Source organism: Mustela nigripes, chromosome X (assembly GCF_022355385.1).
Source record: "Mustela nigripes isolate SB6536 chromosome X, MUSNIG.SB6536, whole genome shotgun sequence".
Taxonomy (NCBI): Eukaryota; Metazoa; Chordata; class Mammalia; order Carnivora; family Mustelidae; genus Mustela; species Mustela nigripes.
The window spans coordinates 39,324,970-39,351,510 of record NC_081575.1 but is presented as its reverse complement, the minus strand read 5'-3'; the positions used below and the strand labels follow the sequence as shown (position 1 = coordinate 39,351,510).

The 26,541-nt window shown below is 49.2% G+C and overlaps 1 protein-coding gene across 1 annotated transcript in view; it reads right to left on the bottom strand.

Moving 5' to 3' along the window:
* The window catches only part of COL4A6 (collagen type IV alpha 6 chain), a 266,092-nt gene that overhangs the window by 9,746 nt on the left and 229,805 nt on the right, over positions 1-26,541 (bottom strand). Inside the window, exons 17-38 of the mRNA XM_059385604.1 lie at positions 25,374-25,443; positions 24,289-24,396; positions 23,501-23,641; positions 22,603-22,707; positions 21,408-21,568; positions 20,735-20,914; positions 19,981-20,164; positions 17,055-17,108; positions 14,378-14,449; positions 13,981-14,088; positions 12,689-12,910; positions 12,124-12,285; positions 10,304-10,474; positions 9,523-9,666; positions 8,951-9,074; positions 8,056-8,239; positions 6,344-6,407; positions 5,236-5,310; positions 4,621-4,728; positions 4,420-4,527; positions 3,817-3,888; positions 3,357-3,482 (exon numbers count right to left, since the gene is read on the bottom strand). Of these exons, the coding sequence (XP_059241587.1) occupies positions 3,357-3,482; positions 3,817-3,888; positions 4,420-4,527; positions 4,621-4,728; positions 5,236-5,310; positions 6,344-6,407; positions 8,056-8,239; positions 8,951-9,074; positions 9,523-9,666; positions 10,304-10,474; positions 12,124-12,285; positions 12,689-12,910; positions 13,981-14,088; positions 14,378-14,449; positions 17,055-17,108; positions 19,981-20,164; positions 20,735-20,914; positions 21,408-21,568; positions 22,603-22,707; positions 23,501-23,641; positions 24,289-24,396; positions 25,374-25,443 (2,743 nt within the window). The remainder of the gene's footprint in view (positions 1-3,356; positions 3,483-3,816; positions 3,889-4,419; positions 4,528-4,620; positions 4,729-5,235; positions 5,311-6,343; positions 6,408-8,055; positions 8,240-8,950; positions 9,075-9,522; positions 9,667-10,303; positions 10,475-12,123; positions 12,286-12,688; positions 12,911-13,980; positions 14,089-14,377; positions 14,450-17,054; positions 17,109-19,980; positions 20,165-20,734; positions 20,915-21,407; positions 21,569-22,602; positions 22,708-23,500; positions 23,642-24,288; positions 24,397-25,373; positions 25,444-26,541) is intronic.

Below are 26,541 nucleotides of genomic sequence, written 5' to 3'. Positions count from 1 at the left end.
GAAGTTTCCTGAAGTGTTTTTAAACCTCCTGGCCCTGTGGCACATTTTCATTGAATTAGCCAGTTATGTCTGGGGCTCCCCAGAGAAAGTAGAAGGGGTGAGGTGGGGCATGGGCTCCAGCCAAAACAGCCGCCTGCTGGGTCTGAGTGGAAGTCCCAAGAGGGCTGCAGCTACCAGTGTCTTCTAGGGCTAATTTCTGGGTCTTCTAGGTAAACTGGAAAATACTTTTACAGACAACTCATGATATCAGCTGGATGCTTGCATAATTTCTCTATACCATATCCCCTCCCCCCTTCTGATCAAAGAAAAAAGCCATTTATTAGAGTGGATACAAAAATACTCATCTGCTCTGATATTTTTTACGTGTTTTCCATTTGTGCAACGATTTCTACTACAACGCTCAAAACCAGAAAATTTCAATGGATGACAGATTTATTGAATATGCACACAAAGACATGCGTGGAGTCTTGGTCGGAAATCGCATCAAAGCCATAGGTAAAATGTTGAAGTCCGTCTTAAACTTGTAGCATAAAAGAAATGTATTTATTATTTTGGCATACTCTAGAATACATTCCAAGGAAGAGAAATAGATTCCACTGGGTGATCAACTATTCTAGTGCTTGAGATGATTTTTGTTTGTAACAATAAAATCCAAAAATGCTAATGTTGAATTTTCGTTTTTCTGATGAAGAAAGCCAAAAATACTAAGGTGGAACTTCTTGTGCTTCATTAAAGAAATAGTGAATCCATAAAAATGCATAAAGAAAGATGGCAGATGGGTGAATTCCGGTGGTTTTTACAGCTCATTAGTGAACTGAATGCAGATGGAACATAAAGGACAAAAAAGTAAATTTCAAGAAAAGGCTTATTCAATTATTCTAGGTCTGGAAACAAGACAAAAGAAAACAAGAAAAAACAGTTGTAAAGCCATGTGGTGCTACTTCTAAGTATGGTCAGTTACGTCTCGATGAACCTTTCAAGTATTTTTCTTTGTCACAAAGATAAACATCTGAAAAGAAAGACATATTGTGTTTTTTCCTGAAAATATAGCTTTATATATACACATACATATATTTATATATATATATATATATATAGTGAAATGAAGCAAAAAGCAATAAGCAAGACACCAGATGGTACTATGGGTAGCACACAGACTATAAAAAGCTCCCATAGTAGTTTTTGGAGGTGCCTTCTCTTTTTACCTGTTTCTTGAGTTTTGAATTCCACCAATTTAGCATTAAAACTGAAATACAGGTTCTACTGATCTCAAGTAGTAAAAAAAAAAAAAAAAAAGTTCACGTATTTCTTTAACAATGAGGCACTTTAAAGGAGTATATGAAAATGCTGGGTGGCATGCTTTTCCAACTCATTTGAGTGTCCAAGACTTAAGCCTAGATACACAAGTACAGCCTCTAAATATTTAGTGCAAATGAGAAAATGAATGGTGGGATTCAAAGTTATTTAGATAAAGGTATTTTAGGACAGGGACTGGTTTAGGAAGTTTGCTTTGGAGTAAGTCTTCATTTTACACTGATTTCTACAATCATAACAGAGATAGGTTTCTATGGGAGGAAGATATTTGCTGTGTACTTTTAAAACCATGTTTTAATTAGATATTGAGAGGAGCAGAAGAATATTTATAAATAGCAAGTAAAAAAAATCACCCAGATAAAAATGAGCATCTCTGTTCCAACCACTCTGCCCTTCACAGATCCTCCCTTCCAAGGGGCAACCACTCCTCAATTTTGTGTTCCACATTCCCAGTTTGAACACATGTATCTGTGTCCTTAAAAGATATATTGCTTGTTTTCATTTATTTATAAATTGGTCAGTGGAATCATACCCAATGTCTTTCTCTGCAACTTGGGTTTTTGTTTGTTTATTTGTTTTTTTCTTTCTTTGTTTGTTTGTTTTAAATCAACATGGTGTTCCTGAAATGTAGGCATCTTCACATGTGCTTTTTAGTACATTTGTCACTGTGATTTTCTTATTACCACAGAGAGTCAAAGGAAATGGATAATTTAATGACTAGGCATCCATAGTCAAGATGGGAAACCATCTGGGTTTTGCTTCTATCCGGGCCCCCTCTTTCTACCTCCTGTGAAAAAAGCCACACTCTCTGCCTATAGGCTCAGACCCTGCGGGAGCCCCCACTCGGGAGAAGCTGCTGGCTTTCAGAAAAGAACAGGTTGGTCCAGACCAAAAGAAAGAGGAAACACAGAGAGAGCAGATGCACCAATATAAAATTCACTAGAAAATGAATTAGTGTAGGAATTAGTTCCTGGAAAACAGACACGCATTATACAAACATGCACATAAATAAGAGGCAGGGGGCCCTCAAGCTCCACAAGCAAACAGAGGTGCAGAACATTTTGCAAATAGGATTGCCCTGGGAATACATCATGATATAACGGACGTTTCTTAAGCACCTACCATGTGCCAGATGCTGTGCTAAGTGCTTTCATACCTACTACCTCACTCCTCATTGGTTCCTCACCAAACCTGTGCAGTCGATTCTCTTATTATGCCCATTTTATAGAAAAGGAAAATGAAGAGTCCGTTGAGGACCGAGGGGTGAGTCATTTCCTTGTTCAAGGTCATATAGCCAGTGTGGGGTAGAGCTGGAATTTGAATCCAGCAGTCTGACTTCAGAGTCCATACTCCTAGGTAAGATGCTACACTAAATTTGTTTACTGTCTTACATCGAGTGCCTTGTATCTGGGTCTTAGGAACATTCCCAAGGAGAAGGAGAGAATCAGAATTCATTTTCACCATTTATGAGGTTGGGAAGGGAAGGCTCAGAAGGAGACTTCAGATGACACCATGAGTCAGGGGCTGAGATGAGGGCAAAAACTGCTTTCTAGTAAACCCCACAGATCCTGAGTGCCTGGGGAGTGCCTATCCTACGGAGACATTTATCCTCTTAGTCTTGGGCTCCTTCCGGCAGCCATGCTGTCTTTTAAGGACCCTGGCAGTGGCGCGCCATCCACCCCGGATGTTGAGGAACTTCTGGCAAATCTCTTGCTAAGTGGACAAGCCCTGTCCCTCAAGACCGTTAAAGTCAGGCCCTGGCCAAGGGTGCAAGAGAGACCCTGGGGTTAATAAGGGAGAGCAAGAGGGAATAAGGAGGCTAAAGGGAGCTCACTGGACTTCTCTCCCTGACATGCCTTCTGAAAAAGCCCTAAGCATGGCCCCCAGCTCAGCAGTCAGTTCCATTGAGTTCCATGATCCCTAGGGACATGAAGATATGCACAACTCAACCCTGTGAGCCATGTGGCCCTGAGGAGCCCCAGCCTTGGCTCCCTGGCCGGGCCTTACTCAGCTTCTACAAGGCTTGACTTGGGCTCACTTACCTCGGCCACCTTTTTGTCCTTTCATTCCTGGCTTCCCTGGGGCTCCGAGGCCAGTTCCTGGAGAACCTCTTTCCCCTTTGGGACCAGGCAGGCCAGCTGGCCCAGGCACGCCGGTTATACTAGGTCCTAGGAGGAGATGCAGACAGAGGAGGGACAGAACTCAGTGCAGCTGAGGCCCTCCTGCCTAGCTCACAGGCTCAGGGACTGTGTGACACATGCCAGAACAGGAGTACTTAAGTAACGAGAAGGAGAGCTCATTCTGGGTAGAAGGACGAACTTCTTCCCCCTCCTCCTTCCTCCACAAATCAAGGCACCTCAGACCGGGACAGGAGGGGGCTGGCAAGGAGATCTATGAGCTGAAGGATATGGGATATCCTACAGTTGAGAACTCATGGCCAGCCCCCGCCAGCCTTCTGGAAGAGATGATGCTCTCCTTCTTGCCCTTGAGGGTCTTCCTCACCTGGATTTCCATGGGTTCCCTTGGTTCCTGGAAGCCCATTCAGTCCATGTAAACCAGGAAGTCCAGGGAAACCTGAGGAGACCGAGTATCAGAGATGGCTCCAGCAACTTCTGAATCATGATGGGTCAGCCAAAGATCCTGCACCCCAGGGCCTTGCGAAGTCCTCATTTTAAAGGTCCTGGTCTTTTTGGAGGCATTACTCAATGCTCTAAGGGAGAGAAGACCGTTCCCTAACCTCCGCCCTAGCACTTCCTGACTCTCCTTAGTGACCCATACAGCTTTAAGAGAAGGGTGGTAGATGATTCAGTCTCTTTGAGAACACAGTGTGGCAATGCCAAGACCTAGAGGAGCCAGCAGCCAGAGACTCGCTGCCCATCCCTGACACCTGGAAGACTACGTGTGCCAGGACGACAGCCTTTCTCGCTAACTCTTCTCTCCACGTATTCCATGTTCTCCTCCTCCGATTATCCATCATGTGACCCAGCCAGTGACTCCCCTGGAAATGACTTGCCTCCAGAGAGTGTCTCTTAATATAAAGGAATTGCTGTCCTTTTTCTGAAGGAAAAACCCCTTTCCCCATGACCTCCTCTCAAATACACATACCTTTGGTTCCCATTAGGCCAGAGGGTCCCAGGGGCCCAGGTGCCCCTGGATGGCCTGGAGAACCCGGAAACCCTGGATTTCCTCTCATGCCTGCAGTCCCGGGGAGCCCTGAAAGAGAAAACAAGGCAGGAGCTCAGACTGGACCATGGCTTGAAGCCAACCCTCAGTTTTTCAGAATACAGTCATCAGGTGGCACGGTACCTGAAGATCCAGGAAGGCCAACATCTCCAGAAATCCCAACATTCCCATCTTCACCTTTGCTTCCTGGGAAACCCACATCACCCATGATGCCATCTGTTCCTTTCATGCCTACAAAATCAAGAAAAATGCTGAGTGTTCAGGCCCTGTTTCAGGCACCATGTTTCTTCTAGGGAGAGAGGCAGCAGGAAAGGAAATCTACTTGAAATCTCAAGAGAGTCAGGTCCAGTGAAAAGCCTCTGAAAAATATGGCAATGGTAGCTGTCTTTGCATTTGCAAGGTGCTGCCCACTAAGGTAAGTCAATGTGTTCTGAGTGCCCCCATAAGGAGCGGTAATGGGTGGAAATGACTGAGAACCAGTTTAGATAACTATAAACCAAGGAAGGGAAGCCATTATCCCAATGGTCTTACTAGGCTTACCCCACGAGTCTCAAGGGGAAAGTAAACTGGTTTGCTTGGGGAAACTGTGGGCTGCCTTGAGTAGATATGTGTCAGGGTAGAAATTTCTCTGCACTGGATAGAAGTTATAGAACTTGGGGGTTGACCTCCCCAATTCCTCCTGATCCTCAGTTTTGAGGAGTCTCTGAGACACGTGAGATAAAAGGACAGAAGACTTACCTTTAAAACCAGACTCCCCAGGTTGTCCCTTGGGTCCTGGGCTACCGGAAATTCCAAATGACTGACCTTGATCTCCTGGGGATATGAAGATATTGTCCAAGTGGTTAAGAGAAGCTAGACCTCATTTTGCAGCAAAGAGATCTTTTGATGGCAAAACCTTTTCAGATTCAATGTAGCCAGAGGTGATCTTTGACAAAAGTATGCACTGGGCAAAAGCGACCAATCACCAAAGAAAGACTGGGATGCTATCAGGCAATTGGCGAGAAATGCTGTTACGTGAAGCATATCTCCACTGGGAAAACATCGCTAGGTTCAGTATGCGCAGAGAAGACGGGAGGAAGGGTGCTAAAACATCACCAGAATGAAACAATGATGATGGCAAGTATGGGAAATTTTCCTGCCCTGTGAACTGGGTTCAGCAAGGGAAAAGACTGTCTTGAGCTGAGGCCCTCCTCTGCTGCTGAGTTTGGAAGGCAAGTGGGTCAAACCACTGTTTGTCACACATGTTTGAGGAGCAAAGTCTGAGAAGGGGGTTTGGCCAAAGAGAAAAGGTAAATCAATTCACTTCCCTTTGAACGCCGAGTTTCCTTCCCCAAGAACCCCGAGCCTGCTAGAAATCCACCTTACTCTGGAAACACCCATTAAAAGAGAAAATGCTCCTCAACATTTTTTAAAAAAATATTGTTATGTTCAGTTAGCCAGCATATAGTACATCATGAGTTTTTGATGTAGTGTTCCATGATTCATCAGTTGTGTCCAACACCCAGTGCTCATCACCACACGTGTCCTCCTTCGTACCCATCGCTGGTTACCCCAGCCCCCCACCCCCCTTCCTTCTGTAAACTTCAGTTTGTTTCCTGGAGTCCAAGTCTCTCATGGTTTGTCTCCCTCTCTGATTTCTTCCCATTCAGTTTTTCCCTCCCTTACCCCTGGTCCTACGTGCTGTTCCTTATGTTCCACATATGAGTGAACTCATATAATTGCCTTTCTCTTTTTGGCTTATTTCACTTAGCATATGTACAACGGACTATAACTCAGCCATCAGAAAGGATGAAGGCCCACCATCTGCATCAACATGGACAGGACTGGAGGGGATTATGCTCCTCACCTTTTGAACCTGGGAGACCAAATGTTCCTGGGAGTCCGGGAGCTCCACGAAGGCCCTGTGAACCCTTCAAAGCAATATAGAAATCATTATTTCTGCCCGGAGCTCGGGGCCTTCCACACTCTCGCCTTCCACCCACCCCTCACCTTCCCCGAACCACTGCCTAAGAAAGGTCTACTGTGTATGCTGTGGCAGGGCGGGGGGGGGGGGGCATCCTGCGGAAGGGAAGGTGATGAGCCAAGGGTGGAAATGCGTAGTCAGGGTTTTTAGGGGAGGGACACTATCTGCAGATTAATCCCGGTCCCATCATTCATAACTTCCCAACGGCTATCAAAAGGAGAATCTTGGGAAATCAAGGTGTGGCTGTTGTAACAAGTCTCTTTAAAAATACAGGACATAACCGTCCAGCCAGATGTTTGGTGGTGCCCCCTGCAGACAGTCGGCTATCGCCCCCCATGTCAAAGCTCTGGAGCCATGATGCATAAGGAAAAGGATTGCTTCGTGGGGAAAGCAACAGCCCTCAGCTGCAGGTTGTGCAAGCTTTGGGTCCCTGCAAGGAACCACGTAGCAGGCAGGCTGTGCGCAGGTCCTGGAGTCTGCATTTGGGTTAATGTTACCATTTCTATAGAAATGCTTTCCCACTTTGACTCCATCCATCCAAGGGGTGGAGGAGTCAGGATCATCCAGCTAAGAATGTTTTCCTTTGCAGATGCTTCTGGGATGTGTGTGTGTGTGTATGTGTGTGTGTGTGTGTGTGTGTGTTCTCTCCATCCCAAGGCCTGCTGCTTTTAAAGGGATGGAATTTTGCCTGCGAGGAGTGCAGGTATTCTAGAATCCACTTCATTTAGTCCCTTCAGTACTGCTGCTATGACGGCTACCACTTATTGAGAGCCCACCATTTGCTGGATACCAAGCTAAGCACTTTACTCAGATCAGCTCATTTAATTTTCACTGCTATCCGAAGGAGGTTTGAGTATCTTTTCCATTCTGCGCAGATGAGAAAAGCAAGGTTCAGGCAAGGTAAGCAATATGCACAGAATCATAGAGCTCATGAGCACGGGAGCAGAGATTCGAACCCAGCTCCCTCTTATGGCTATGCCTACCTTATTGCCCTGCCTTTGAAGAGCTCAGACAAGCTGATTTGATTACTTGCCATTTGTCAGCAATGACCTTTCTAAAATCACAATGTCCAGAGCCCTGTACCAAAGTCTTACAATGCGCCTAGCTCAAGGTTGGGGCATTGGGGGGGAGGGATGCCAGCAGTGGGGTACAGACTTCTAGAAGAGCTTGTAAGGACTTGTTCTCAAGGCCTGACAATCTCATTGAGGAAATTGAGCCCACATAGAACCAACTGGGATTCACATAAGCAGTGAGAAGTGCAGCATGCCAGCAGGGCGGGACCTCCGAGACTCCCGGGGTAGTGGGCACCCAGGTCCAGGACCCGAAGCACGGGTGGGCATTTGCATTTGCAGTTAGCTGCAAAGGAGAAGTCTCTGCTCTGTGGCGGAAACAGCATGAACAAAGGCCCAGAGGAAGGAACCTTCAGGAAATGGGTGGAGGAAGGCCTGCCAGACTCAGGGAGAGGGCTTTGTCTATGGTGAGGTAGGGGAAGAGGCCGGGAAGTGGGCTGGGGCCAGAAAGATGGGGCCCAGGGGCATGTCCCCTGCTACAGAGGCCCTTCCCCCATGGAGAGACCAGGAGCTGGGCAAACTTACGCTTTCCCCTGGTATTCCTGGAAAACCTGTGATTCCAGGGGACCCCTTTAAGCCAGGTAAGCCCCGCTGTCCGGGGGAGCCAGGGATTCCAGCTCTCCCAATAAGTCCCTTGATGGTACTAGGGAAGCCAGGAGCTCCAGGCAAGCCTGGTGGTCCCGGGAGGCCAGCCTCTCCTTTGTCACCTAGGAAAGAAACAAAGGGCTTAGAAAAAAGACTCTGGGCAGGAGCAAACCTGCTCCCCAAGTTGTAGGACCCCAGGATCACAGGCAAATGAAGTGCAGCCTTGAGGACTTGGGGATGGCTAGCTCAGTGTGGGGGAGGGGATTGTGAAGGTGGGAGTGGGGGAGGTGCCTCCAGCCTTAGGGTGCACCAGTCAGGGCCACTCTGTCTCAACACTGCTGGTGCCCATGTCCCAGCATCTGCTAGGCATCTCCAGGGGGTACAATAGCCAGTGATTCAAAACTTCAGTTTCAGGGGCGCCTGGGTGGCTCAGTGGGTTAAAGCCTCTGCCTTCAGCTCAGGTCATGATCTCAGGGTCCTGGGTTGAGCCCGGCATCGCATCCGGCTCTCTGCTCAGCAGGGAGCCTGCTTCCCCACTCTCTCTCTCTGCCTGCCTCTGCCTACTTGTAATCTCCGTCTGTCAAATAAATAAATAAAATCTTTAGGAAAACAAAAACAAAAAACAAACTTCGGTTCCAGAGTGACAATGAACACTGGGAGCCTGGAAGTCCAGATGCCCAGCAAGCCCAGAGAAGGCAGCCTCCTTGGACCCCCGGCTGCCACCCACATTGCCACTCTGGGGGGCTTTGTGATGGGGGCCTTTTCTCAGGAGGGAAGTTGAGGATGAGCATTTCTCCTGCCGGTTGCCTGCCCCCCCCCCCCCCCCCCCCCCCCCCTGGGCCCGGGAAACCCGTCGGATCCAGCTGAGCCTCTCGAGCCTTTGTCTCCTTTGAACCAGAGGTTCAGCATGGGAGGTCTTGGGCTGGGTATTCCAACTGGCCCCGGGTCGCCTCGGTCTCCTGCAGGGGAGGGGGGTGGAGATTGTGAGTCCCTTGTGAGAGGAAGCTTAGACACAGGGTCAGGCACGAGCTGACCTTTCATCTCTGCTCCTCCCGCACTACCCACAGGCCTCCTTTCCAGGCCCTTCCCCGGCTGGCCCTGGTCCCCTGACTTCCCACCTACGTTCATGCCCTCTCCTTTGACAGGCCCAAAGTCGGCCAGCAACTCTGAAGCCTACTGCAAAGTCCCCTCCACTGAGCAACAGGGAGCATGTGGTGAGGCCTCTACCACATGGCGAAAACTCAGAAGTCATTAGGTCTTATGGCTTAAAAGCCATGGGATGGGGTTCAGAAACCCCCAGTCTTATTATCTAACACAGGGTGGGTACAAGCCACAGCAGCCTCAAGGCTGACAAATATACCTTGGGAAGCAAGGCTAGCGAGTTCAGAACTCAGTTCCCCAGCTCACCTTTTTTACCAGCACTACCAGCCCGTCCAGATGGTCCCACTCTTCCGGCGGAGCCAGAAATTCCCTTTAATCCACTTGCGCCAGGAATACCAGGGAGACCAGGCATCCCAGGAAAGCCAGCCAGCCCGGCAGACCCCTTCTCACCTGTTATGAAACGAGACCTTCTATTATTATCCCCATTGGACATACAAGGAAATGGAAGCTCAGAGAGGTTAAATAACTTACCCCAAATCACACAGCTTGGCAGCTGCAGAGAAGGGATTCCAACCCAGGTTTCTCTAACTCCAAAGTCCCAGCTGCTAACCCTTACATATAATACTACTTCCCTAAACAGGGACATGGCACTGAAGCGACAGGAGGGAAAGAGGGAGTGGGTGCCTTTCTTACCATGTGCTAAGTTAGAGCTCCCAAGTGGCACAGGAAAAAAAAAAAAAAAAAGTCTAGGACTAAGAGGCAGGGAGATGAGCCCTAGCTGGGTGCTGTTGCTAATTGGCTGTGTGACCTTGGACCTGTCATTTGCCCCTATATAAAATGGAGACGTCTCCTATCCAACCTCGGGTGGGCTAGTAGAAACTGAGAGCCATCGGACACCATGGAAGGGGTGGGGCGAATGAGAACAGCCAGCATGGTGGTCACTGTTCTGGGCCTTCCTGCCAGCGTCATGCGGCTCAGCACTCCACCCAGCCAGTAGCGAGGGTGACTCAGCTTAGGTGGGAGCCTTCCCTTAACACTGGCCCTGCCTGACCCTCTTAGCACAGAAAATCCTACCCGCTTCACTTACCCTTCAGACCTGGCAGGCCTGGCAACCCAGTGTTCCCTGGTGAGCCTGAGCTCCCCAAGAAGCCAACCAGCCCTGGAGATCCTGGAAAGCCTTTCAGCCCTGGCAGGCCTCTCTTTCCAGCCGATGAAGGGGGACCTGACTCGCCTCTTACACCTTTCTTTCCAGGATGTCCTGAATTACATTAAGAGAGAACATGGGACAGTGTCAAGGGAGGCTGTGTCCAGATCTGGCCCGGTGCCCATTCCCATGGCTTCTGGTTGGCTGGCTGGGTGGGTGTTGGAAATGGTCCCTTAACAATGGCCCCACGCAGGTGGCTAACTGGCAGGCTTCTAGGCTGGCTGAAGCCTTAGCTTTCACCACCCCGAGAAGCACACATGCCAATGGCTATCACTCTCAGCATGGTATGGCGGCTGGCAGGGCACACAAACCCCTTCCAGTTAGAGCTTCTTCCCCCTTTTATGAATGGGGTTCACATCTTTGCCTGTGAATGGGGCTCTGGGAAGCCAGGGAGGCAACTGGACCCTGGCTTCCTGGTACGTACTGTCTGAACCATGCCACAATGGCGGTTTCCTGAGCCAATCCGGGGAAGTAGAGGTTAAAGCTGAGCCATTGTTTCAGCCTCCCAGGGAGCCATGGAGACAGGGCTGCCCTTTTAATCCTTCTTGCAAGCAGTTAAATCAGCCAGTTCCTTGGCCTTAAGATTGAAAGACCCCCTAGTGCCAAGTCCTGTAGAAATCCCCAAGGCCCATTTGGTCTCCTAGGTATTCTGGGATTTCTTTCACCGGGGTTTAAGTTGGTCAATGGGATTAACCTCCTGAGCTGCTGCCCAAGTAGAATGTTCAGGTACAAAGCGAGGAAATTAAAAAACCAAAGGATTAAATCAGTGACGACAGATGTGTTTGGGCCCCCAAGGACCTCAATGAATGGCTGACTTGGCTTTCCACGAATTGAAAAGCATCCAGTAGCCACAAGCCCCAGGATTCTAATGGGGGGCTGGGAAGGGGATTCCACAACAAGGGAAGGAAATTCAATGGGGGCCAACGCCCCAGCATGAGTCCGGGGACCCCTGGCTATGCCAGGTTCTAGTGTATAGTCTGTGAATGCCTTGAGCAGGGAAACCAGTGGGGGTGTTAGCCTGTGAGCTTGCCTACTGTTTTCTCACCTGGACAGCCCATGGGAAGACCCCAGAAACACAGAAGGATAAAGGGGATAAAAAGGGTTTTAGTGGCTCGGCAGAAACTCAACTACAGTCATGTGGCCAGGAATAAGGGGAAGGGGGTGACGTAGTCACTGAGCTAGGGGTGAGGTGGGTAGTATGAGGAGCAGGTGCACCATGAATGCTAGTCTGGAGCCAATGGGTGGATGTCAGCCCCACGGCCCAGGGACGGCCGCTTTGGCTGCGGGTCCTGAGAGGCATGGCCTCCGGAGAGGCAAGTCACCATGAAGCCACCCTCTTCCCAAGCTTCCCCACCCCAACCCTGATCCCAAGCAGGCTCCCCACAGTCCCAGCCAAGCCAGTGGAGATGGCTAGACTGACCTGCACAACTAGGGCACTTCCTGAACTGGGAAAGGGGGAGCGAGGCCATGGGGAAGGGACAGTGAGGGACATGTGCTACCCTTTTGGAAGCTAAAGTGCAGAAATCTCTTCTGCTTGGCACTGCCAGGGCCCCCTGAGACTGGGAACCGTGAGAGGTTGAGAAGGTCGAGGATCCTTCTAGACCCTGCCCCTGGCGCACTGCTGTGGTTGCCCCCCAGGGCGACAGGGCCCAGGGCCCCGGCTTAAGGCTGTCAAGTCGGGGCTCCTCCTCCAAAGGACCTACCTGAAGGGCCGGGAAAGCCTGGTGCACCTGGGAGCCCGGGTTTGCCCTTGACGCCAAACAGACCCTGAGGCCCTGGGGGCCCTGGCTGTCCCACGTGGCCCGGCATGCCGGGGCTGCCCCGCTCACCTTTGGGGCCTAGCAGGCCTGACTTCCCAAGCAAACCTAATGAAAGGAAGGGACAGATGATCAACAGCCTGGATGGACAGCAGGGACTGGTCACCAAAGCAACTTGCAGCGCAAGACGTTGGCCCAGGTTACATGCCTGGTGTGGTGGCCTCCTCTGCCCCAGCCCTTGCTTCTCTTGCCCTAGTGACAAATCAGATCAGAGGCTGTACACGAAACCCAACTCACTGTTACAGTTACTTCGGGATTTACGAAGTAAGGAGAACAGACTCCAGCGATTTAAGAAAAAGTCCCCAGAAGTGAGAGACAGAACAAAATGGCTTTTCAGTGTCACCCCTCATGGGTCCATTACCCCAGACTCAGGTGTCTATTCATGCAAGGATATACTGGTCACTGAAAGACTTTCTGTAGATTGTTATGTAAGTGAGTAAAAAAGAGTCACCCTTGGGTCCCAGAAGGCCAGAGTCTCCAGGAAATCCTTTGTCCCCTGGCAATCCCTGGAGGCCTTGCTCTCCTGGAGCACCGTCCTCAGCGCCAAAGATGTCACCGGGTGCTCCCTTGGAACCGGGTAAACCTGGACTGCCAAGTTTCCCGGGCAAGCCATCTTTTCCAGGGAGCCCAGGAAACCCAGGCAAGCCCTTCTCCCCACGAGGTCCAGGAAATCCTAAATGTAGAGAGGCAAAAAATAAAAAGGCCATGGAGGTTTAGAAGGGATAGGTCTGGGTGGAGATCCCTGAGACAGATTTTGGTTTTTCTATTGCAAAAGCTAATATTTTGATAATGTATGTCACTTCTCTTGAAAGGCAGGAGCCTCTGGTCCTGGGAGGATGCACCCAGAGGCGGGGATGCACCATGCAAGCTGCAGAAGGTTCTAGCTCAGTAAGGCCTTGGGCTGAGCCCAGTAACCCACTCTCAGGGCTGTTTCACAGGCCAAAGAGCACAGGTTATATACCCAGGACTCCCTGTCAAAGGCCTAATTTCTTCTGCAGTCATCTCCCCCCTGCGGTCATGTCTTCCTCTTCCTGGGTGGTCGGAGGGGATTGAAGCTGGGTAAATAAACCATGGAGGACATGGCCCATGACAAGCCCCATGCTACAGAGCAGGGTGGTTCTCAAACTGTGTGTGGGTCAGAACTACCTGGGGAGGGGGTGCTTGGCCATACCCACATGGCTGAGCAGCCCCCCCCCCCCCCCCCCCCCCAGCTTCTGAGCTAGCTCTGCCGAGGGGCCAAGACTCTGCATTATTAACAGGTTCCCAGGTGATGCTGGGGCCGCAGATCTGGCAACAGAGTTTAAGACCCCCTGGTGCAATGGAGAACAAGCTTGCAACAGGGTGTGAGCCAAGGGGTAGAAAGGAACCCCTTCCTTTTGACTCCTTTCAATCTCTTTGTCTGACCTGGAAGGAATGGAGCCCAGAACTTGCCAGAGGCTTGGCAGTCAGCTAAGGGGGAGGGGGGGGGGGAATCCTAGCTCTCTCACTAGTGGCTTCGCAACCTCAGGCAGAGGCACTTTCCATCTGAACTCCAGCTGGTCCCGGCTGATGGCCCTGAGCACTCTGACTCACTGTCACACCCAAGCTTGAAGCCCTGTGCCTCCTGGGTAGGAAACCAAAACCACCCCACGCACACCAGAGTGCAGACCTCACTGCCCGTGATCAGTGGATGGCTGGCTACCATGATTCAAGCCCATGGTCCCAGCAGAGGAGAAGCAGGTGAGGAAAAGCTTTATTCCTTACCTGGCAATTCAGGAAGGTGAACCAATCCTGGACTTCCAGGCTCTCCTTTATTCCCATGCAGTCCGGGCTGGCCTGGGGTCCCAGGGAGGCCACGGGCCCCTTTAGGGCCTGCAAACCCAAACATGAGTGGTGAGGGGAAAGGAAATTCAGGGTGGCTGACCACCCTTGGGATGTTCACTCAAGAATCCTGGTCCCTCGGGTGGGGGGACGGGCTCCTACCCTTACCTCCCCACACAGACTTCTCCAAGAGCCATTCTATTTCCTCAGTGTTCAAGGCCGCTCTCTCAGGAGGAATGTGGTTCTCCCCCCCCAAATGCTACCAACATGTTGCCCACTTCCGTGGGCTCATTGGCCCTTACTAGCGTGCTCAGTGGCATTCTCTGGCCTTATGCCATACCTGGGAATCCGGGAACTCCTGGTAAGCCTGATGGACCATAGGACCCAGGAATTATACATGGCAAGGTGATCCCTGTAAGTGGTGACATGGAAGCATCCAGTGAGCCCACCGAGTCAGAACTGATTTCCCGCTAGCATGATACTTTATTCCCATCCCCTTGGATGGCACAACCAAGTTCTTCCCACCCAGCAGCTGGCAGCCCATGCAGAAGAATCCTGACATCAGAAGCTCTTGGGAGTTACTCCTAGTGCAGAGGCTTGTAGATCATGGTACCCCTAGGGGCCAAGTGCCGGAAAGCCACTTCCTAAATCATCAATGCCCAGTGGGCAGGCAGTCACCTATGCAGCAGATGTCACCTAACAAGATTTCTGAAAGATAACCTCTGTAGGAGCAGCAGCAAAGGGGAACTGCCTACTCATCCCACCCTCATATGGAGCCTGTCCCTACAATGGGGGCTTGGGGTTCATCCTGAGGATCCATTATGGCCAGGTGACTAGACTGCAGGGCTTGCAGCCAAGACCCCTCAAGTTTACATGTCTGCCCTTTTCTTGAAATGAAAACAACCCATTGTGTTCTTTTGCCCCACCCCATTTGAGATCTCCAGAAACCTACTGATGATGGCCCTGGTCTGAAGGTAGCTGGATTTCTGTGCTAGGCAAACACTGAAGGCCATGCTCTTGGCTGTGACAGACCAACAGTGAACCTTCCCTCAGCTCCTCCTTTGAAAAAGTCAACTCTGTGACTCAGGGAGAAGCAGTAGTCAATTTCAGTGTTTGAGACATTGAAATTGGCATGCCCAGCCCTTCCGCTAGCAAATTCCTCCCTGCTCGTTCATGATGCAAATAAAGAGTCTATATAAGATCACAGAGGGGACGTTTAATAAAATGCTGATGAACAAATTGCATGTCGAGTCCCTCAAGTGCCATTTACAAACAATTGCTATGCTAATTAAAATTAGTCTTGCCTATTCATTAAAACAATCCCCCAAGGTCTGCTAAAAGCCACAGAGCCAACAGTTCCAGTAAACTGCTATAGCTTTCACTCGTACTTAAAGGAAATAACAAATTGCATTTCATACAGATATGTATACAAGCTATGATTCAGTTCACATACTCAACTTCCTGCCATTCTTCCTCCACTTGTTCCAGTCTGAAAGCAAAATGGGGAATTGAACAGTATAGTGTATTGGTTAAGATGCTGGGCTCTGAGGCCAGAGAGATGTGAGCTTACATCCTAGTTCGGCTACTCACTCGTCATGGGGGCAAGATACTTTAACCTCTTTGAGCTTCAGGCATCAAATGGGAGCTGTTTTCTCCTATGGTGTTGGTGAGGAAGACACAATATGATGCTAGCAGTGTTTTGCCTGGTGCCCAGCTCCCCAGCCATTCCTCAGTGAATGGGCATTTTTAAAAATCATCTTATTTAAGGAGGATTATTCAGAAGACACTTCCAAGGCCATCCCCTGGTTTCTGCGTTAGTCTGGTTAGCGACAATAGTCTGTAGCCTGGGGAACCACTATCTGCCTTCTAGACCTCAGGTTCTGAGAGTCTTCTGCAGCTGGGGAGAGGACCTTTGGGCCTGATCTTCCCCCGTAGGTGGTCACACCCAACTCCATCCTTCCAGGCTTTGGGATGATGGGGCTGTTTCTGAGGGCCATTTCCATACTGTAGAACTAGACATGGTGGGCAAGCTCAACATGAGAAGATGCTTGGCTGAGTAAAGGCTGCCAATCCTGTGCTCAGCTTGGGCCTCTGTCCTTTGGACTAGGCTGAAAAGCAGCCTCCCTGGATGCTAGCGTGAGAGGGACCCTGCAGAAGGTTCTCATGTCCTCGCCATTTCAGTAGCCTGTTGACTCCAGCGCATCAAACAAACATGCAGATCCGTGGCTTTCAATCTTACAAAATAAAGGGTAAAATCCAAATAACTCTGTGCTGGCTGCAAACATGAACATCCATCCTCACTCTAGTCATCAGATAAGTTTCATAAATTCTTTTCCCTTGTGATAGCCAGATAAAAACAAACCTTTAGAGGATGAGGCCAAGGACCGGCATTTGGAAAAGACCCATGCACCCCAGCACCCTTGTGTATTGCAAGCGGAGGGTTGAAATGCTCAGGAGGGAAGAACTTCAAGTCACCCTGGCATCTGGCTCTTTCACTTTACTCCTCTGTCTTCTACTTTCTATCCTGAATTCAGAGCCTCCTCCCCCGACAAAGCAGAAATTATCTCTGAGTTCTCTTTTGCAAGTCCAATGCTGGAGCTAATTAATCCAAATTGTCCCTGTTACTGCCCAGAGGCAACTTCAGAATAAAAAGCACCTCTGTTTCTTGAGATTCTAACATCTCCATTTACTCGGGGTCCCCTGAATGAACATCAGACACATATACATCCTTCCGGGTAACTCCCAAGGCAAGTTATGGCCCCAGTTAAGTTCACCAAATGAAGGGGCTCCAGGCAGACATCAGCGAAGCCATTGGCATGCATGGTGAAGGAAATCAAGCCTACTTACTACTTTGTGCCCCAGCCTTAGGATCACAACCCCCCCCCCCCACCAACCAACCAGAGGCTCTAGTGTGGTGCTCAGACCATCATGAGTGTCTGAGATAGAGGTGAATGAAAAGGAAAGGAGCTTTTGCCCACACTGGTGTTCGAGAACTTCAAGACTGAGCTAGTGCTCACCTCCCTCTGTGACTAAGTCTCCTTTACCAATGCTCTCCCTGCAGCAGCAGTCACCTAGACCAATCGAGTAAAGAAGAAAATTAAACCAGGATGGGAGTTCCCTGAGGCCCTAGGTTACGTCTGGGCTGCAGTCTGGGTATGCCCACATATCACATTCCCTGTCTGGATTGAAGGGAGAGAGCTGACATGCACACGGGGATCAAGGACACTGTAGCTGTGTCGGCAATAACCAGGGTGAATGATTGCTATGAGCATCTGGTTGAGAGCCTCTTTGGAAACAGCCAGTTGTCTGCTTGTCCAAGGTTTGTAATAAGTCACACCACTCGAGTAAAAGGCTTCTAATGCCTACATTCCCTTTCCTGGCAATGCAGCCATCCTAGCCTGGGCCAGGGCTGGTTGGAGTGAGTACATTAATAACAGCATCTTCGGGGCCACCTGGGTGGCTCAGTGGGTTAAGCCGCTGCCTTCGGCTCAGGTTATGATCTCGGGGTCCCGGGATCGAGTCCCGCATCGGGCTCTCTACTCAGCAGGGAGCCTGCTTCCTCCTCTCTCTCTCTCTCTGCCTGCCTCTCTGCCTACTTGTGATCTCTCTCTGTCAAATAAATAAGTAAAAAATCTTAAAAAAAAAAAAAAGAACAGCATCTTCGGGGGCATCTGAATGGCTCAGTTCGTTAAGTATCAGACTCTTGATTTTGGCTCAGGTCTGATCTCAGAGCTGAGATGGAGGCCTACATCAGACTCTGGGCAGGGCGTAGGGCAGCCTGTTTCGGAGTCACTCCTGCCCCTGCCCACTCACCCAGCCATCTGTACACTCTCTTTAGAAAAAGAAAAACAGAATCTCATCTTCAGTTTTCATAGCAAAAGTAATGGCCAAAATTCAATGTCTAGAGCTCACAGGTTATGTGTCTTTAAAAATGTGTGGAACAAAATCGCTTGTTTTGAGGAGTTATGTTTGGTTGCCATGGAGAGAAAAAAGAAAGCTCATGCTCTTAGTTGAAGTAATTTTTTGGAAAATCTTGTTACTGCAACAAGACCATTTTCTGCATAAGGCATCTCCCAGGCTAGAGTTTACTATAGAATTATATTCCCAAGAGCTTTCTGTGTCTGGGACCTAGTGATGTTTAGGGTAGGAATGGTCCCATCGGCCTCTTTCTGTTGACTCAGCCTATTGTCAAGCAATCGGAATGCTGATAATATCCGATTTGAGCGCACGTAAGTATGTGTGCACCGTCCCAGTATAGCTCAGTTTAAAACCCAGTATAGCTCAGTTTAAAACCCAGTAGAATAAAGACCCAGTTGGCAGAAGAGCAATGGAATGACCAGGAATAATGTCCCTGGGAACAGAGCTGGATGCAAAGCTGTGGCTGACACCAGGACTTGCAAAAGGCAGGATGATTGAGTCTGATAAAAAAAATTCCTTACTGCCTTCATAGGAATCTATAAACTGAAATATTGACTTGGTTTTAAGAATCTTGAATCATTGATTCTTAACCTGTACTATCATCCTTGTTATAGCAACGTACACAAGTAGATTTTATGGGAAATAAAAATTGACATGCTCTGGTTTCTGTCTTCTTATTTTGGTAATTCTTCAAGGTGTCAAGGTAGAAAGAGAAGAAACGGGCCTAAGAAATGGCCCTTTGGTTACTGAGAATTCCCTTTTTCTGCAAGTATATGTTAGTCTCTTAAGGAATTTGCATTGTACTAGGCAAATTGAGACATGCCAAAAAGGATTGCCTCCCTTAGCATGCAGATGCTTACGAAGCAGTTGGGAAAAGCAAAAACATTAACAGAAGAAAATACATAATTGAAGTGGCAGTGACATTCTGGGGAGGTCAAGAGAAGGCTTAGTGGAAAAGTGGGGCTTGTACCCTGAAAGACAGGTAAAACCTGGCTGCATAGAAAAAAAGAGGAAGAACAGTTCAGAAATAGAAAATCAAGGAAGAACATTCCAGAAAAAGGCCATCATTTGTGGCTTCATACTAGGGCGAAACACAATGACAGCAATAATTTACAAACATTACACTGGCAGAAGTGTTCACAGCAGAATTGAGTGGGCGAAAGTCTAGAGGTAGGAGAGGAGAAGCCACATAGGAAGTTGCTGCCATTCACCCATTCACCCACACATCTATCCAACCACCCATCCTTCCTTTCAACCCTCCACTTATTCTAACAGGAATGGAGGTATATTTGATAAGCTGGGCACGAGATAACAAGACATTGACAGCAAGAAAAGGAAGGAAAGAACATAAGAAGCACAGCGAATGAGGAATGAGAGATGAATTTCAAGTTTCCAAACTTCAGATAACCATAAGTAGGGTGGTTCCCAAATGGAAGCCAAAGTTGGAATGAAGAGCTGTTCTGGAAGAAGGCAAGTTATTAGCATGGCCCCTTTGCCATCTACAAGCAGGGCTGTCACTCCTTAGAATTCCAGCAATTTAGGAACAAAGAGAAGCTCTTTAAGTGGGAAGGATTTAAGGTAGAAAATAGCGATAAGACTAGATACGGGTAGGGTCTCTTGTCAATCTGAGACCTCAGGAGTGAAGGTCTGATGACATTACCATCTAATTTAGAGGACACCTATCCCATCTCCAGCTCATTACTTTGATGGTAATTATAACAAAATGGCCATCCGGTATCTGCTTGAAATTTCCCAGAGACTATGCTCTCATAAGCTCCCAAGGCAGCTCTGTTACCTTTTCAGACTGGTCTGTTACCAAGTTTTCTCACTAAGTAGGACTGAAATGTACATTGCTCTGTGCAGTGTGTACCATGGCATAATTACGATTCTTTTCTGCATGAAATCCCTTAGAAATTGCAATCAGCCAAGGCTATTCATCTGACACATTTAATGTACCTGGGTCATAGCCATACTCTACTGGGGGTCAGTTTTTCAAGGCTCAGGCCATCTGATTCCATGACTTACCGGGAAGTCCAGGGAGGCCTTGTTGACCTGGTAATCCATTGATTCCTTGATCTCCAGGAAGCCCTCGAGGTCCAGGAGATCCAGGTAGCCCAATTCCTGGGGACCCAGTTGGACCACTGTGGCCCTTTTCACCAGGAAGTCCTGGGAAGCCCTTTTCACCTGGGAAGCCCTGTCCATCGTCACCCTAGGCAACACAGAAGAAAGAATGAAATCCCAATTGAAAGACGGATCAGGAGAGGCTTCTGACCATAGGAAAGAGGTAACCAATGTGGCCAATGCTTCACTTTTGGCTAAAATCCTCAATCCCTCTAGTTTCTCAATCAATTCCTCTGGTTTGGTTAATGGGAACGAAACTAGTCAACCCCCGGAGATCTGATCATGCAAAACCTCCTAGATCAGTGGTGGAGAGGGGGTTAGGAAACAGGAGCAGGGTAACAGTCCTTGGGGGCCCAGAAAGCTGCTGGATTACTTGCAGGGGAAAGCTAGTGAGAAGTTGAAGCATTTTAAGCAATAGAGTCAGTGGTTACGGGGGTTTATCAACTGAGAATGTGACCCAGGCCCAGAGAAAGGTTCCCATCTTACTGAAAGGAGAAGCACAGAGCAGAAAGCATTAGTGGCCAAGGCCAGAAGAGATGCTGGGGACTCTGTTCTGCCCTGTCTCATGGTCTAGTGGCCATCAGAACTGCCCCCCACTGCTGACTGAAGTCAGATGTGAGGATTTATAGAGTTCGTCACCCAGTAATGATCAACTTACCGGGAGGCCTGGCAGACCTGGCAAGCCGGGTATTCCATCCTTGCCTGGGGCTCCGGTCTCCCCAGGGAGCCCCTGGGGGCCAGGATCACCCTGCTCCCCCGGCAACCCTGATCCTGAACTGAGAGTCGGTTCTCCTTTCTCTCCTTTGGGGCCCACAGGACCGCGAGGCCCAAATAAACCCTGGTAAAGAGACAAAAGGGCAGAATCAGGAGATGGAGACGGGGTAGGACTCAGGCACCCAGCCTAGGTCTGACCTGAAACAGATCCTTGGGTCCCTTTTAGCACCGCTCTGGGCACTTGAATATATCATCATCTTAGAGCACAACTGCCCACCGATTTTCTTATCCTTTCTCAAAGTTTAAATCTTTGAGGATGGTAACCTTGTCTTAGTTTGATTTTTACCTTCAGGGCCTTGGAGTGTGCTAGGCAAATGCAAATGATTTTGTGGAAGGAAGGGAAGAATCGAGGAAGGGAGGGACAGAGGAAAGAAGGATGCAGAAAGGGACTTTGCGCATCATCTGGTCTGACTTTTTCATACTACAGATCCAAATCCTGAAGCTTTGTTTTATCCCCATCTCTCTTTCCTGTGTTTTAGGAAAGCACACGGGGTGGGAATAAGGGGCCCTGGAGAGCTCCCAGTGCTCCCTCCCAGCAAAAGCTGGGTAAGACTTACTGGAGTCCCTGATGGGCCCTGTGCACCCCCAGAGCCTGGATCTCCTCGGATTCCTTTAATGCCTGGAAGGCCTATGAGGCCAGGGGACCCAGGCAGGCCTGGATCCCCAGGTGGTCCAGTGTTAGGGATACCACCATCACAGGCACAGAAGCCCAAGTCCCCTAGGGGAAAAAGAAGACAATGGTTAAACAAAGTGGACAACCTTTCCAAGAAAAAAGAATAATATGAATGCAGGGATCTGCACCTTGAACAACTCGATGGAGGGAATCAGAAGGCCTAGTAACAGGTGCCAGGAAATAGGCTAGCTCTGCGGTGAGTCAGGGAAGAGCCCAGGCTCACATCCTAAGTCAAAGCTTGCAATTCCCTTCCTTTTCCCTCCAAATAGTCCTCTATGGAGCTGCACAACAAAGATGGATCTAATTAAGTAGTGACATGTTAGGAGGTCGCACGGAGATCAGGGAAGAGGAAGTGAGGACTGCTCTACTTGAGGCTGAGGTGAGCTGGTCATTCTGCAACAGAAGAGGAAAGATCTCGGGTACTTGAAACCCCTCGGCCATCCCCAAACCTCTCCTCGGCCTGCAGTCTCACCTCTTCTTCCACCTTGGCCTGGGCTGCAACTGAAATGAATCGATTGATTTGCACTTTAATATCCGGCTCTCAAGAGTGTGCAACAGAGGAATGACCCAGAGGCCGTAAGATGATGGACAGAGCTGTGCCACCGAAGGCTGCGTTAATCGATCAGCCCTTCCCCCTCAGTGGGGACCCGTGGTTGTTTTCTTAGGGCCCGTTGGCTTTTTTGGAGGGCCAGGACTTGACCTGTTCAGAGTCCTTTCCTTCAGGCTGAAGTTAATGAGAAGCGACTTCCGGCCTTTGGCCTTGCACGCTGGGAAGTGCTGCAGAGTGTGCGGGCTGATAGCCCGGGCTGCCGGCCACAGCTTCTGCCGGCAGATGGCATAGGAAGAGGAAGAAGAGCCCGCGAACCACTTTATCCGCTGTGACCTCAATTACCAGCCTCAGTCTCTGAGCCCTAAATATGGAGCTCTGCCAACAATCCTATAATCAAATCCCCAATCAGACCCCCCGACTGCTTCTGTTCAGGTTCCCAAAGCTGTTAGTCTACTCATGCCCCAGAAAGGCTTCTGCAAGGATTTTAGTGGAACACAGAAACCCAAGGGGACCAAAAACAAAAAGTCACCTTTCATTCCTTTGAGGCCTGGGTTTCCTTTTGGACCTTGTTCTCCTCGGAGACCAGGGAAGCCTGGCTCTGCATTTTGTAGGGTTCCAGTCTCAAATGTGGGACCTTCAGGAAAAGGGAAACACAAAGATTGATGCAACATGTATGACTCAGCACAGCAGCTCAGTTGCTAAGGCCTGTGCCCTTGAGGTTCACACAGAAGGACTACCATGTTCCAGGCACTGGACTAGACACCGAGAGGACAGGAATTACCAAGACAGCTTCAGTAAGTGAGCAGTCCCAATGTCTACCCCAGAAAATGCTCTTGGGACAACAGAGGAAATGGCTATAAGCTTCCCAGGGTTCAGATGACATGGACATGGGGCTCAGATGATGATGAAACATGCTGGGCCTGTGACCACCCTTTCTCTTAGAATCTAGAACCCATGCTCAAGTAGAAGACATAAGAATAAGCCCTGTAGAGGCTTGGAGCAACCATCTTGAGGGCCCAGGCTTGGCTTCCCATGTCTCAGGCTCCCAGCCACCCCCCACCCCGCCTCCAGTGGAGCCCTAAGGACCAGAGGAAGCTTGAAAAAGAGCCAACGTTGCTTCTTCAGGAGCTGTGAGACCAGAGACAGAGGGGCTGGGAACAACAGAGGATAGGATGAAATGACTACACAGATTGGAAGTCATCAGGCAGCTTTCAGGCATCAAAGCGACCTTAGCTTGCTTGCTTGTGGGTGAGTGCTCTGACCACTCTGGTCATTAGCCTGTGGCAGCAGGGCTCTGACCCAGGAGCACCAAGGGTACTGGCTACTTCTCCTATGAGAAGAATCATGACTCTCTCAAGAATCATGACTGTTCTGAAGTCCCGATCACACCTGAGTCTCAAGACCAAAGAGAAGCATGAAAAACTTACCAGGTGGGCCCGGTAGGCCGGGCAGGCCTGGCAAACCATCTCTGCCAGGGAGGCCAGCTGTCCCAACTGTGGTGCGGCCTCGGTTTCCTTGGTCCCCCTTCACACCTGGAACTCCTTGGGGCCCTAGGGCACCTGGGATACCTGGAAGGATAAGCAATGCAAATCACGTAATGTAATAATGTAATAATAATAATAATAATAATAATAATGTAATAATAATAATAATAATGTAATAAGTAATGCAAATCACATCATCCTATTCTTCCAGGGGTGCTCCAAGCAGCGGCATATGCTGGGAACTCCCTCCAAAGGAAGAATTGGGGAGACCATTTGCCCTTCTCTTGCATCAGATTTCGAAGGGTCCTTAGGAGTCATCTAGGCCAACCTCTTGGTTTCAGCTCAGGGTCAGGATCTCAGGGTCGCAATCTCAGGGTCGTGAGATTGAGCCCCATCCAGGCTCCCCTGTAGCCTTGCTCCCCCTTTCCCAGTTCAGGAAATTCCCTAGTTGTACAGATGGGTCTAGCCATCTCCGCTGGCTCAGCTGAGGCCATGGGGAGCCTGCTTGGGATCGGGGTGGGGAGAAACTTGGGCAGAGGGCAGCTGCAGAGGAAATCTGCTTGGTCAAGTCCTATCCTATACATTAGCCTTGGGTTGGTGGTGGAGAACTTAGTGACTACAGTTTACCTTTCCATTGACTTTGGCTAGGTATGTACCCAGACCAGATGGGGATGCCGAAGGGGATGCTGGGCACCAGCATGTCTGTGCAGGGGGTGGTTAGTTTGTTTCACCTGGTAAAGCCGGTAAGCCGGGGACACCAGAAGGGCCAGGTTGGCCCTGGATGCCTTCATCTCCTTTAAGTCCTGGGAGGCCTGGCATACCGGGGTCTCCAGGATAACCTGGCATCACGATGAAAAAAAAAAAAAAAAGGGGGAAGCAGCCCCCCCGGAGGAGGTCCACAAAGGCACAGAATGCCTAAGAAGGGTTGCAAGGAGATGTCCTCAGGGTAGAAGTCTCTTTGTTGCCCTTCACAGGTCTCCCAGATGCTGATGGTCTCGTGTAATCATGGGCTGGCAGGAGCTAAGGCTCCACTAGTGTTCAGAACCAGTCCAGCCAGGGCTAACCTTCCATGGTAAGATCTGCTAAGAACTAGGAAGGGTCTTTTACTACTATTAACCTTCTGTCATGCCTCAAATGTCTACCACTTGGATGAGGGTGTTGAAGTCTACTATTCACATTATGCCAATAGGTTCCCAGGAAGTTACTACCAACAATTAAAACCTTAGTTTCAATGAGTTTACTGAACAGGGCATGGGCCAGAGAGGATGAGAGGGGAGAAACAATTTCAGAGACTGAGGCAAAAGAGGTACAGTCACAGAAGACTTTGCTTAAGCAAGAAGTCGCAGGAGACAGTGGGCATACAGATGTTTGGAGAAGGCAATGGGAACACTGTTGGATATCTGGATACTTTTCCACTTCCTATGCAGTTGTCAAACCCAAGCAGGCATGGGATCATGCAGATAAGACCCCAAGTGTCCCATTGTTTCAGGCTGAAGTCAGCCTAGCCAGGGAGGATATCAATCCTTCCCTAGCATCATTAGGAGAACAACTTTCAGCAAGTCCAGGCCCAGTCTGACCAAAACCCTAGTTAGTCTTGGTGGACCCAATACAAACATGGAGTAGAGGCCTTGGCTTCTTTGCCCAAATACATTGGAGTTAGCTTCATTCCCCAAGTACAGGACCCATGAGGGGCCCTTGAGGGCATTGGCTTGAGCAGCGATACAGTGGCTGGAAAAGTGTCCTCTTAACAATTATAGGGTATATAGATGTAACCCCTACTCCTTTCTTTTTCACTCCAATCAATGAGAAGTTGCACCTGAGATCACAGCACCATCTGTATCGATGAAAACATCTGGGCCTGGCAAGCCAATGGCACCCTTTTCACCCTGTAAAGATTCAATCAGTTAAACGCAAACTTCCCATGACCTTATCACTCAAGCTCTATGTGCTCTCAAAGCCATTCCCCCAGGAAAATGAAAGCTTTCTCCTTCTGCAACTCCTGATTCCCAGGGCCTGCTAGGTCCAGTAAATTTCAGATGAAGGCAATGCAAAGGACACCAGGGGCTTGACACTCAGTTTGCACACGTGTCAAAAATAAGGGATCCCAATTTTATTCAGCAACCCAACTCCTGGGTCATCTGCTTCTGGGTCTGGGACACAGATCCCAAGAATAGACAATGTTGCCACACCATAGAGGTGTAAAGGAAGGGGCAGTTTCAACTTTTTTTCCCACCCGAAGCAGGCCCAGGACTCTGCTGCTGTCATAAGCTTTGTTAGAAGATGATTTCAGGCAGATGAAGTCAAAGGAGTCCTGAGTCCAGGGGGACTCAGTTATCAGAATCAGATATAGTGGCATATCTGGTGGGGGTGGTGGGAGCTGCCTGTCCCCAGTATAGGTGATAAGGGGGATGCATTGTCTGTAGAGAATTTTAAAACAATCATAAAACCAAAAATGTGGCAATTATGAGCAATGTCAGTAGTAGAATATTCCTCCTTGTAGAGATGGATTTGCTCCTGCAACCCTCTCCTGCGCGCCCCCCACCCCCACTCTTAGTCTACTTCTGATCAAGCAGTATCTAAGGAAGGTTCACTGGTTTTGTGTGCTCAAAGTAGGGTTCATACATTTCACATGAAAGAGGAACATTTAAGAAGTTAAAATATGGAAAGAATACTTCATCTCATAGGTAGGCATTTGCTATGGTCCAGGTGTTTGCATCTCCCCTGCCTCCAATTCATTTTGAAAATCAAATGCCCAAAGGGATGATATTAGGACATGGGGCCTTTGGGAGAGGATCAGGTCATGAGCATGGAGCCCCCAGAATTGGGACTAGTGCCCTTAGAAGAACAGGCCGAGAGAGCTAGCTTGCCCCTTCCACCATGTGAGGACACAGTGAGAAGCAGTGACCGGAAAGGGACCCTCACTCAACCATGCTAGCACCCTGATCTTGGCCTTCCGGCCTCCAGACCAGCAAGGAATAAGTAAT